Here is a 14121-nt window from a genome sequence, read left to right as displayed (position 1 = left end):
GTTATAAATAAAAACTATCTAGTTCATAAAATTTTAATTATTAAAAGGACAAACTCTATCTTAAAGTGCAAGTCTGGTATTATTCTATAGTTTTCTTATTGCCTTATGAAAATTGATTCTCTACTCTGCCTGTTGCTCTCAATCCCATCAGTCCTTGTTTCATGTGGAACCATATCCAACAACAGAAGCCACTTACAATCACAAAACCTTTTCATGGGGCCTTTAAAGCTCCTTCACTGGACATGGATTATGTTGCCCGGGGCCATGTTTTTACAATTTAACTGAACATTTTTTTTTACAAACTTGGCAAGATCAGGAAACTGATGAGTGATGGAGCCAAAGGGCAACAACAACAAGCAAAGAACGAAACAGGAAGGCAAGAAATGTCATGTGACATGTTGGCAGAAGTTACTAATGCTCGAGAGTGTGTCTGTCCCATGTTTGTGAGTGAGGGGCTTTGATTTTATTAGATCAGAAACATTCATGAAGACCTCACACTAACATGAGTACACAGAGACCTAGCTGTGGGATATTTGATGACTAATGGTGGGTCCCTGTGCTGCTGTCATTATCCTGTCTATCTTCCCATTCTAGAAAAGTGGTCACAGACATAAATATACAGTATGGATATATTGCATCTCTATTGCATCTTTTCAATAGATTTCATATAATTTCTACATATGTGTTTTTATTTTATATGTAAATATACAGTATGTGATATATGTAAATTTAATATATATGAGTGCAACAACTTCAACTTGTGCTTTCGTTTGCACAGCTCCCTGCAAACTTTTCTTGTGTTTTTCAGAACTTTTCTTGTGTCAGAGGTCGTGGTGCAGGGTTGCACGCCATCAGTACGACATCAGTTTGCTATTTTCAAGCTGACCTGGCTGCTGCAGCATGTTTCTGTGTAAACGTGAAACATTAGCAAAAACCAAAACCGAGGCAAACTGCTGCACAATTCCCCCTACAGGGATAAATAAAGTTGTACTGAATGAAAAGTTTTTTCTCACATGCAGTCTCTACATTCACACGACAGTTTTTCTAAATGTAGAGTAACGTGGATTTTATATTTTATGAAAAAACAACTGTGTGACTAAAGGAAGATTTTATGAAAGTTGTACTGACAAAACTAAGTTTCACGTGAAAAAAGGTATTATCACTGTATCACAATATATTAATATTACATCACATACACACTTCCTCCACCATATATTTGCATAAATCTCCCAATGTCATGGTAGAAATTTGCATTAAAACTGCTCACATAATCTAGAACTTTGTTTAACATTTTGTGTCACAATATATTTGCAAAAAAAAAAAAAATTGCATTTAAATTTAATTCATTGAAATTGAAGCATCATCTAAATTAGCATTTGTCACTATCACTTTGCAGCTGTTTTGTCACAAAGGACATTTTATGCAAATACATAAGACTGTGTTGTGCAAATACTGTTCTAATCTCTTACTCTCACTGCCAGTGCGTACGGACATAAGAGGTTTTTATGCAAATACGTGGTGACATGTATTTGATATGACAGCCTAAAGCAGCAGTCAAACTGTTCATTTGACTTGGGTTTAAGATCTTTGTTGTTCTTCCGTCAGTTCTGTTAACAGTGTGACCATCAGCGTCAGCACCCATACAGAAATGTAAAACATGACATATATGTCCCTATATCAAGAGTGATGTTGTCATATGTGTTCCTTATATTATTCATCACATATATACATCATTTGCATATATGAAAATATACATTTATAACATATAAATATATAAATTAATATGCATATATAAATTTCATTTATATATGCAAGTTTATTAAAACAACATATATATATATAAAACAGTCTATGGTCATTTCTTATTCATTTTAAACATCTTCCCATTCTGGGAAAGTGGTCTCAGCCTTTTGGAGCCTGCTGTATATAATATAAACTGTACATTAACAGGCTTTGGATGGCTTTTATATTTATGTAACATATGTCTACAGTATAAACATACATACACATACAGTACATAAACATATACGTATTTCTATGGGCTAGATGTATATATCAATATATTAAAATTATTCAAATTTCTAATAGGTTTTATATATAATTGTATATATGTGCTTTTATATGTACACACGTCATATAGAGAAATTCAATATATGTACATATATTACATTTGTGTGTGGGCACAGTCAGTCACAGTTACCTTAACAGCGGAGGAGGAGCCTGGCAGCTCTGTCTGACTGCTGATATGACATCTAATGTTTTTGATTTCAAGCTCCCTGCAAACCCACAGAAACGTCCACCGTGTTTTCACTGTTAGTCAGGCTGTGTCTGAGTCAGCAACAAACAAAGGTTTAAACCTGTAATAATCTTTAGACTTTGATTACAGCGGACAGGTGTACAGTATTAATATGCACTGCAAAAGAGTCCACTGCTTCGCAACAACTTAGATTTGTAGTGACACCGCCACAGGGCGAAACCTCGGGAGCAGAATGAGGTTTCAAAGGTTAAAGAGCCTCTGTAGAATTTAAACAGGAACATGAATGGAGCTGTTCTACTGCCACGTGTCTACACAGAAAGTGTTTTTCAGTAATTCGCCTCGGGCTTCTATTTTAATCAATCTAGCAGTCTGCAGAAACAGCTTGTGTTTTATTCATGCTTTACACCTGTAGAGGCAACCCAGAGTGTGTTTTTGTTCTTCAGAGCTTTTCCATCTTCCAGACGTAACTACAGCGTATGCATGTTGAAGCTCTGAGTGCTGCTCGTGTTTTTGAGGTTAGAGGTTAGTGTGGTGTCAGACCTGAGGGCAGTGGTGTAGTGGTGAATGGCCTCCTGGTGCCGACCACTGTCTTTCAGGAAGTTGGCGTAGTTGTAGTGGACTTTGGCGTTGTGGGGCAGGGTCTGGATGCCAGATCTGAAACGAGGAGGAAGAAGGGAGGGGAGAGGAAGAGGAAGAGGCATGATGACAATCTGAAGAAAGAGACGAGGAGCAGACATCTCTGCAAAACCCCCGTGAGAACAAAACCTTTCAAGGAGAGAAATCCTCAGGCCCATCCGGACTGGATTTATGTGAGGAGGTGAGATGACTTAATTTTACCTGCATAGGTCAATGACTTTAATCCTGTGTGGAGTATGTTTGGCAATGTTATCAATTTAAATCTACAACACAATAGAGCCTCAGTATGAGGATAACACTTCACCCCGCACCTCAGTAATAATTACAGCCTCAATTACCTCCGGTTTTTCTGTGACCTCCACCTTCCATTTAAATACAGAGTGACTGCTATTATATATATTCTACTTTAAAGTGGAGCTCTGAGTTTTTTCTTTCTGCTACTTTTTCAGCTCAGTGTGAACAAAGGAGGAAGTCAGAAATGTTTTTTTTTTTAACAGAGACACACATGCTAATGCCAACATTTAGATCTATTCAGGGACTAGTTTTACGACGGAAAAAAATTGAAATCACAAGAGCAAATGTGCTGTATTGAAGTCATCTACGAGCAAGTACTGCTTTTTTTTTTTGTCTAAATTTGTTTACAGGTAAAATTAGCCCCATAAAAATGCTGAATTAGCTGTTAGCAGCTGCTGTTTGCAGTGCTGCCATCAATGCACAGACAACTGCCAGGATTCACTCGGAAAATGGAGAAAAATGTGATTATTCTCAGGCAATGTCATCATTCTTCTTATGATTTATAGACATTATTCGTGATGGAGAAGTGTGAGTCACATGTCTATTACGGACCACGTCCTGTCATTTCTCATCGGTTAAGATGCAATTTGGATGATACAGTTTATTAAATTACTGCAGAGCACAGTTAACATTTGATTCCCGTGATTTTTCTCGACCACTTCGATTCACTGTGGAAGGAAGGCACATTTACTCGGATGGGAAGGGACGGCATTCATCTGTCCAGACATGGGGTGAAGCGGGTTTGTGTCAGATGTGAGGGAAGCAGTTTCCGATTTATTCGACCGACATATTTACAAAATATTTACCGCCACCACCATCTGCACAGCACATTCACCAGGCAGTGGCAGGCTGCTGTCCTAGCCCTGCTACACAGACAGACTTAGGAAATTATTTGTGCTCCAGGCCGTACGGCTGTACAGCTCCTCCCAGTGATGGCGGGGCGGGGGGGGGGCTAATTTAAACTGACTGACTGATTAACAAACGCTCACCTGCTGGGGTACAACAGGTATTTGCACTACTCTGTATTGATCCATTGCACATATGCTTTCATAAAGACAGCTCTATTTCTCTGCACGCTCCCTTTTGCCTTTAGCACTACCTCGATTGCTTATTTTTTTCTGTTTAATTATTTATGCCAACCTTCACTCTGTTCTTTACCTTTTTGAGCTTGTCCTTCTTCTTTTCTTTTTTGCATTTGGTGAGTGGTGGGTTTTATGTGTTTCATGTCAGCTACTGAAGCCTGAATTTCCCTCAGGCTAAATAAAGTGTCAATCTATCTGTTTCTCCATACTGCACGGGGCTATATTACATTGTAGGAATAAATCGCTCAGATGTCAGTAGCAACCTCATTTCAGTGTAAACACTGTTCAGCCCACTGCCGTCACTTCACGAGCGCTTCACTGGCTCTCCATGCTCCACCTGTCACCTCCTCTCTTGAAATGTGTCTTTTCAATAGGTCTCTGAATAATCAGACTGGTATCAGTCAAGATTTTATCATGGCACATAACATGGAGTTCTTTATGATCACTAAGACACCTGGCCAAGCCTGGAGGACAATTATCCTCTTATTAGCCTCCCTCACTCGCCACCCCCCACCACCAACCCCCCCTCTAATTTCTCTCATTTGAACCTAAGAGGGGGCGGGGGGTGGTGGGTTTGCTGGTCTTTGTAAGACTGATCATGAGAGATGAGACGCTCTCCCCTCTCTCTTGCAAATTTTAATCAATCGCAAGGACCCAGTGCTATTGAGTGATTATTTGTGCAATTCTACTCTAACAAAGTAAAAAATATTAAACTTCAGATCACACCAACGCCCCCTGGACAATTCAATTCCACTTCATGTTCCAACTTCACTTAATTGGTCTGAACCCACCAGCTCTGTCAGCTCTCACCAAAACTGGAGCTCAAATGAAATCCTCATCCTGCCAACTACACACTACTCCCACATCTCTCCTAAAGGAGGGGTTTCAAAGAGTTGGTCCCACATCCTCTCCGTTATGAATAACTCCATTGTCTCTGGGTTTGTGTATGGACATACAGTATGTTCATGTTTGGGATGTTCACACACACACACACACACACTTTCTGTCCTTACCGGAAGAGAGCCTCCCTGGAGAGCCAGACGTGGTTCTGCTGGACGGTCTTCCAGGAGAAGAGCAGCAGCAGCAGCAGCATGGAGACACTGAGGACGGTGGTGCCCCACCGGCCCACCACCGAGCACAGCCGACCCAGGCCGTGAGCCACCAGGATACAGTAACCCATACTGGAGAAGGAAGGAGGAAAAGGAAGTTAGAGCAAGGGAGGAAAATAAAAGAAAGTTTGGGAGGAAAAACAAAGAAGGGAAAGAAAGAGAAGGAGTGGACGAGTGTTATTCATGATCCAAGATCAGTCTGTCTTCACTCAACACACTCCTCTTCAAATCAGTGGGATACAACAAGAAGCCCCCAAATCCCTTGAGGTCATGTGAGCTCACTATCCCTAAATTCTCTGACCCTGATCAAGATAAAGGTGAAAAAAACACTTTATGTAAATGTCCCTGAGTGTTTGCCGTCATTGTCACACACATTCACACAGACTCTACTGAAGCGTGTGTGTTTCTCTGTGGCTTAAGGCGCGCAGGGTTTTTCCTCACTCCTTTCACATTACTACACAGTTTCCACCCAAGTGTAGATCCACTGAAACAGTGCACACTGATGAACAGCAACACAAAAAAGGAGGAAACAGAAAGGAGACAGAAAATATCAAGGAAGGCTTAGACTTGCATGACTGGGAAATGGTGATAAGGCTGGAAAAATAACAGCAAAGATTAGAGGAGGGCTCGGTCGAGAGAGTGAAAAACATTGTCATTGGAGAAGATAGGAGGAAGACAGAGAAGTGGGAAGAGGAGGGAGGAATGGAGGGATGTATGTCTAAGGCAAGACAAATCAGCAGCTACTACAGCACTTAAGACTAAAAGTTAAACACAATCACATTGTGACCACAGAAAAAAACGACAGCTCCTTTCACATTTTTCCAGTGTAACACCGTGCGTACTTACGTCAGCGTGACTGGGTTTCGTCACTAAAGCTCTATTCTGAAGCCAGTTTATCAACTTTCCAGATGTAATGTCTGATGTCTAAAAATCATAACATATGTCCTCTCTGTCCTGCTGTTATTACAGACATGTCTGAAGTAATCACAGCCTCTCCTCTTAGATGCCTGTGATTGGTCATATGCTGCAAACAGCAACCTCTTTGTCACCAGATTGGGAAAGTCTTATCACCTACATACGGGCATCTGTTCATTATGTTTCTACACTCTGTTATTTGGGTTTTTCCTTCTTTGTCACCCATTGTAAGTTTTTGGTGGAAAATGGTTAGATGGTTGGTTGGTTGGTACCATTAGAGTTAAAAAAAATAGAAAACGGTGGAGAATAAGTTGGCTGGTTGGTTGGTTGGTTGGTTGGTTGGCTGATTGGTTGGTAAGCCTGTAGGTATAGCAGATGTGTAGAGCCAGACACTGAATTAAAATTATATACATGAAAAAATATACAATATAAACAAGAAAATTTGTAAATTAAAAAAAATGCAATATATACATGAGGAACAGCAGTTTGGTTGGAGTCTGATAAGAACTGCGCAGAATGGCACTGTAGAATAATTGAACAGTAGGAATGATTTCCTGTGACAGAGGAGCTGAATGAGTCTGTCAGAAAACCAGCTCCTCTGTGTGTTGTGGGATGGACTGTCCATGATGGAGAGCAGTTTGTTCAGTGACCTCCTGCTCCTCACTGACTCAAGTGTCTCCAGGTTCTGACCAGTGATGGTCCCAATGGTCTGTGGATGAGGTTATTGATCCTGCTGGTATCTGCGGTACAGATGCTGCCCCTCTAGCAGACCACAGCACAGAGTCTGCTCATCCTCTTCCTGCACACAGTGTCAGCACAGGTCCTCCAGCCAGTCTGTGGTTCAAGCGGCCGCCCAAGTACTTGTAGTGCTCCACAACTCCAACCTCCCCACCCATCAAGATAATGGGTGTGCTCATGGTTCTCTTCCTCCTAAGGTCAACCACCATCTCCTTGGTTTTGCCCACATTTAGAAGCAGATGATTCCAGCTGCTCTGCTCCACAAAGACAGCCACCAGTTCTCTGTACTCCGGCTCCCGCCCACCTCAAATGTGCCTCACCACCACAGAGTCGCCAGGGAACTTCTGCAGGTGGCATAATTCAGAGTTGTACTACAAATCTGAAGTGTACAGAGTGAACAGAAATGGATACAGGACAGTCCTCTGCGGCGCTCCTGCGTTAGTTAGCACCACATCAGACAGGAAATCCCCCAGCCCCCCAGATTCCCATCCTGAGCAGAAGAGGTTGGATGAAACCGAAAGCACTCGAGAAATGAAAAAATGTGACTCTCACTGTGCCACCAGGTGTGAGTGAGCATGCTAAAGCAGGGAGATAACAGCATCGTCCACACCCTCATTAGGCTGGAAACAAACTGAAGAGGGTCTGGAGCAGCTTTCACCTGTGGTCTGAGCTGGGCCAAAACCAGTCTCTCCAGTACCATCATGGTGTGTGACATCTGTGCAACCAGTCTGAAGTCACTGGGGCCAGATGGGGTGGAGCTTAACTGTGGTAAACGGTAAACTGTTCTTCCCACTTGAAGAAAAAGGTTTTTCATTGTAGCTTGTTGACTTAAATTGGTGAACTCAGGGAAAAAAGGAATCTTGAGTAAAAGCCTTGACAGCAAAATGGATGTTTTGTTTGAGCAACTGCTGGCCTTCGAGGCAGCAGAGATGAGGCGGGAGGTTGAGTCAAAGAAAGAAAACCATGTAGTGAGAACAGACGGACGTCAGAGTCAACAAAGAAAGAGTGAGAGATCTTCATGTCAAACGCAGAAACGATTCTACACAGCTGAACTACCTGTAGTCTACACTACAGATGACAATGACAATGCATACAATACAGCTATACACACAGATGTGTGTGTGTATGTGTGTGTGTGTGTGTAACTGTTGTGATGCTGAAACCAAACAGTGTGTGAATCAACACAGCAGAAAATGAGATTATCCTACACTAATTCTCTCATGAAAAACATCTCAATCTGCTGGTAGATGCAGAGTGATGCATATTATCATGCTACACACGCACACACACACCCCCACACAAACACACATGTTGGCGCAAACACTCATGCACACATGCAAAAATGTCACAGTTAAACACAAATTTGTCTTCTAGACAGAAAAGGCATGAACATCCTTTCCTCTTGCTGAAAAGATAACATGCCAGCATATATGTGTGTCTGTGTCTGTGTGTGTGTGTGTATGTGTGTATCTGTATCCCCTTTGAACTTTACATCCCAGGAGTCAGTTCTAGGAAAAATATATTAGCGAATATCGTTTGATCTTTTAGGGTTAAAAGAGCCCGAGCGTGAGGTTGGGCTTTCCTGCCGCAGACACACCTCTCTACGCTGATTGAAGCTGACATGAATGAGCTTCTAACTTTCTCTCTGACTGATCATTTTACAGTAAATACAGCTAAAATCAAAGCACAGTCTTTAAAGGAGCTATTTGTAAGATTTGCTATTGCTGTATAGCCAGCATTAGCATCAGCAGCTGTTTACTGACCAGTCTACAGGAAACGTTGTGAGTTCAGCAACATCATTTGTTTACTCACCAAAAGCTGCCTCCAGAGGTGGAAAGCAACAAAGTGAACTCTTGTTTTCCTCCTATGTCTTGTCACTTGCTGACAGCAGCTCACTGTAGCGTCAAGGCTGCCCTGAAGATGTAGAGCTGCTCAGAGAGCATATTACAACCTCTTGTATTGTAACAAGCACTCGGTGGCAGAGAAATCTTACAAATAGCCCTTTTAACTTATATGTTTGGTGATTTTGTCAGATGATGTTGTGGTTATAAAATCAGGATTTTAGCAGCAGAGCAGCAGCTTGGACGCGACAGCTGGTTAACATGTAGTCTTAATGGGCCGCACTTCAGTCACTATTTTAAACTTGTTCTGCTGTTTGACAACAGAAACAGAAAAACAGGCAAATGAGAACAGCTTTACTGTGAGTTCAGCTGTATTAAAATACTGTATGAGCACAGAGAGGACGAGAGAAGCTAACAGAAACCAGCTGACACGAGGCAGAATGGTTATGGCCTACGACGTGGTCCAGCCTTATGCAAAGTTTTGACCTAGTCTTGTTTGGGTATGTTATGCATTTACTGCGGAGATAATGGGAAATCATCATCATCCTCATCATCATGCAACATCCCCACTTAGATCAGAACTGTGGATACTGCAGTTCATGTTTGCCGCCTAAGCCCAGCACCACCAGACCCCACTGTTCCAGGGTTTTGTCATAAGCAGTTAAAACTGGGAATGCAAGGCAGATTCTGTCATGCTCATGTTTTTCCTGTGTGAAATGGTGACATGGAACCGTATAAACATATGTCAATACTTAGCATGCATCCCGCTAATCAGGCCTCCTACCGTTACCATCTGGAGCCAAAGACTGCTTCCAAGTTGGAAGTATGAGGGTCTGACTCCCCTCAGAGCTGAGTCGTGTTTGAACTGAGCTCAGGAAGCAGCAGAGGCATCTGCTGACAGTTACACCGCAATTAACCACGCAGGTTAAGTGAGCGCTGAGTGAGATCAAGTCCGGGGGATTTCTATGAGCTCTACCCCCTGAGGGCATATGCTTCCAGCTAAAGCCTCCTGCTTGGATCCACTGTGAGAGCATTTGTGTAAGCGGGTGTGGATCCAAGCCCAATCAAGGTCACCCACGGCCCCTGAGGAGCCCATAATTCATGGGGAACATCACTTCACGCGTAACAAAACCTATAGGATTAACTGGCTGTGAAATGTGAGAGAAGGAAAATCAAAGAGAAACTGAGCTCTGAGAGACAACAGTTCAGTCTGGAGCAGAAACAAAAACGAGGGATGGAGGGTGTGAGATAATGAGCGAGAGAGACTGACAGCGAGAGTTGCACAGAGGGAAAGATGGACAGAATGACTGACAGAGGAAAGGAAGACAGGGAGCGACTGAGAGCAGAAAAACAAAGAGACTCTCTGGTGAGAGTGGAGGGGCTTTTGACTGGAGAGTGAAGCAGCAGCAGAGAGTGATGCCGCTGTGTGACCACACACACACACACACACAGCGAGCGAGCGCTCAGACGAGGTGAGTTATTGTCAGCTGAGACACTGTGATCAAACACACATGCTCTCCATGGCTTCTCAATTTATATTTTAATAGTGTTACACCAACCTCTCCACCTTTTCCACTACTCAATAAGGCCGACACGGTCTGCCAATCTTTGTAACTCCTCAAAACTGACAATCCAACAATCACACCCACCCTGTGTGGTGGTTGACCAGAAGAACTGAGCAGGGTTAGACCCTCCGTCTTTTTACGGTCTTCACACAGTTGCTTCCTTCATTTTTTTTGATGAGCACAACTGTGTGCAGCAGCATGAATGCGTTTGAAGAGAGCCAGCCTGAAAGTGTGTGCTCTGTTAACATTGTCACAGCAGGAAAAGCACAGGTGTAAATAATACATTGAAATATGGCTGAATTCCATTTAAATGTCTCAGCCTCAGGGACCTGTCGTGGTTTACTGGGACACTTGACACTTGTTAATGTTAATAATAACGTTAGTAACTCTTGTTCTTTTCCAGAGTATGTCAGAGTATGACAAGTCAAAGGTCCTGTTTACACTTTTGTCTCATATCTGGACAATATCTCATCGAGGCGTCTGTTTTCTCTGCTACATGTAAACCAGAGTCGGGCTCCCGCGGTCCAGAAGGAGGTGGTGATGCAGCTGACGCACGGGCAAACAAACACATGAATGAACAGTATTCATGAACTACTGGAGGGACAAAATGGATGTATTAAGGAAATCAGGCATCGATTGGATATTTCACACACTGTTTAATGTCACAGTCAAACCATGGGAAGAAGAAAGATTACGTACATGTCTTAGAGTCTCAACCATCTAAGTGTAAATGTTGAGATTACGAGAGACACGCAAAAGACAGCAGGCTCCTGCAGAGAGATAAGGGGGGCAGTGGGATGGGGCCAGAAGGAGGCTTTTCACCTCACCTCTGAGTGCGAAAATTCAGAGGAGGCATCAACACATTTGCCTCCAGATGCAGTCAGATGATACTTTGTACAAACGTGCTTGTGTCACCGCAACCTGAAACCCAAACCCACTTTACTTGGAGGTAAAACTCAAATCAGCTCACCTAAAATGTTGGCAAAAATCCCTCAATGCACAGGAGAAGTGTGAATCACTGGCAGCATCGCTTCTTGTCACGTTTTCATCAAATGGTTTGTAGTTGTTACACATTCACATTGTGAGAATTTGGTCCCGAATGGTCAGAATTTTGACTTTGGTCTCTAAAAGTCTTAATAGGCTGGTGGTAGCCACCTCTAACAATGAGATCAGACTCCACTGCATTCACACGGTGTACAAGGGCTTTAACTTGGGGAGTCCACAGTCATTATTTCTGATTGAAAGGGTGGAAAACCTACCTTAATTATCTCTTAAAGCATTTTATGTAAGTTACAATGATTCTTGCAGGCCAAAAACTTTGCCACACAAAGTACGACAATTTCTCTTACATTACTTTTTTGTGTAAAGGAAAATATCATCAGAGTTGATGGGAAATTTGAAATTTAAAAAAATATATGAAAAATCTGTTTTGTGGTGAACAACCTGTATCCTGTGTGATTAGACTCTTTTCTGTTTAAAAAATAAAAAAAACATAGTATCAAAGAAACCAATTTTTATCAAATTTTTACTCATTGTACAACAATGGACTAGAAATGTATATGAAATATAGAAATGTCTATGGATTGTGTAATGTATTTTGTTTTGGGTTGATTTTATGTTTTATGTTATGTTTTTTTTTTGTCATTTTCTTCCTATGGACCGTCCATGAGCTGTGTCCTAAATAAAGACGGAATGAATGAATATGTAAAGGTACAGTGGGTGGTGACCCACAGACACGCTCACCTCGGCATGTAGAGAACCCTCTCTGCCACGACAAATCCAACCCTGAAGAAAAGGTTACTGGCAGGAATGAAGGGAAACACCAGGAACAACAATCCCACCAACACCTCCCTGCTCTCCTGTTTCTACAGAGAGAGAGAGAGAGAGAGAGAGAGAGAGAGAGAGAAAGAGAGAGAGAGAGCAAAGATAAACACAGAGATATGAGCATACTGACAGCAAACAAACCTGGTATTACATTTCTTATTAAACCAAGTCAAGAGGCAACAGTATAGCCGCTTCAAACAGCACATTCATTATGAATGTAATATGTACTATTCAGACTCTGCCAACACACACTCACTTGGACACACTGATACATGCACGTTCAGCAGCCATGACCAATCTGTCTTAAATATTAACAATCATCTCTGCAACAGAGAAGCAATTAAGGAGATCAAATTATCAAATTACAGTTAATTCCCTTTTCTACAGAACCCGTATCTGAGGCCATTCATATTTCATAATGCCCACAGCCTCTGCCTTCCCTCCTTCCATGTTATCCCACCATGGCTGTGTTTATTTGAACAAACAGGCCTCTAATTGGCTGAGTTGGCAGCCCCTCGCTGGGTTGAGTGGATTGGCTCATTAGCTGTAATGAGAGCAAGAGAAGTGTGAAGTGCTGATTAGCGACGCTCCAATCAGAGGCTTGTTCTGCTGTCAGCGGCCTCATTGACAGCTATTGAGACCATCGCTGACTGGAAGGGACCTGTAGTGGTACCGCAGACACACGACAAACAAATAGTGTGAGAAACACTTTGAGCGAGAGGAGCAATCCTCCACTGGTAATGGCCTGGATATTACAGAGGCAGGAGTATAAACACACTGCTGGCTGCTGATATGATCTGACATCGACACTACCATAAACATTATGAACATCGACAAACATAAACAGAGAGCTACTGATAGCATCATAATGGATCTATGGTAATATTACAGAGAGGAACTCACACACTGAGAGTTAATGATAAGACAACAGACTGCTAAAAGCCTGAGTGTTATCTACACAAACAAACTGCAGTGCACTAATTGTGATTGTAGATGGGGTAATTGTGTTGAGATATTATTGACATATGACTTAACTACACTAAAACTGGTCTAAAAATCCCCTTTGTGCATTTGTTCAGCAATGTATGGAGGCGACGGACTGCTGAAACAGAAATTATATAGAGTGTGGAGTGGAATGGTTAAATTTTTTTTTTATTACTTCATTTCTTAAACAATATATTGTGTGACAGAGAAAACATACATTTAAAGTAAGCTATTTATAAAACTATCATTTGCCATCAGTGCTTAAGGTCGATTAAAAATGTGGTTGATTTTTACAGTGTTTTAACGGAAAAGAAGCTCTCAATTACTATTCATTACTTGAAAATGTTGGTTTACAGCTGTACAGGTGGGCCACTTGAAGAAAAATATCAAACCAACGAGTTACTAGGTCAGCTAGCTGCAGCTCTTCCTGCTATCTGAAGATGCTCTCAAGCTAAAAGGTAGCTAGCCAATTCCCATTTAGCAGCATTGCTTTGATAGACTCTCCAAGAGTAGTCGAGCTAGCACAACGCCACCTGGCGCCATTGGCTGTACTTTCAGTGTAAGTAGCATTAGCTTAGTTAGCATGGCTACTGCACACAGAGAGAATCCCCTCGTCACTTCCACTGACCCAGATGTACCATGACTGCCAACAGATTTCCATATTGCAATACTGCAATTTTCATATTAAAGTCCAATAATAGTGTTAATAATAGTGTTGGCAGAAGGTGGGCTATTTAGAAAAATAAAAACACAGAAGGGTGTAGAAGCTCAGCTTTTCCTCAGAGATCCGCTTTAAACTGCAAGGGAATCACTCTGGACATGGTTTAATTAACGGAATGACCGGAAAAACGGTAGCTAATAATGACTGTCATTTTT

At 41.9% G+C, this 14121-nt stretch overlaps 1 protein-coding gene across 1 annotated transcript in view; it reads right to left on the bottom strand.

Annotated features, from left to right (window-relative positions):
* tmtc1 (transmembrane O-mannosyltransferase targeting cadherins 1) overlaps window positions 1–14121 on the bottom strand; it is a 147079-nt gene that overhangs the window by 29605 nt on the left and 103353 nt on the right. Inside the window, exons 8-10 of the mRNA XM_071501868.1 lie at window positions 12181–12302; window positions 5283–5450; window positions 2798–2911 (exon numbers count right to left, since the gene is read on the bottom strand). Coding sequence (XP_071357969.1) covers window positions 2798–2911; window positions 5283–5450; window positions 12181–12302 — 404 coding nt within the window. The remainder of the gene's footprint in view (window positions 1–2797; window positions 2912–5282; window positions 5451–12180; window positions 12303–14121) is intronic.

Source organism: Trachinotus anak, unplaced genomic scaffold, assembly GCF_046630095.1.
Source record: "Trachinotus anak isolate AG129_WGS33_773 ecotype Australia unplaced genomic scaffold, CSIRO_AGI_Tana_v1 ptg000018l, whole genome shotgun sequence".
Taxonomy (NCBI): Eukaryota; Metazoa; Chordata; class Actinopteri; order Carangiformes; family Carangidae; genus Trachinotus; species Trachinotus anak.
This window is presented reverse-complemented; position numbering and strand designations above follow the sequence as displayed.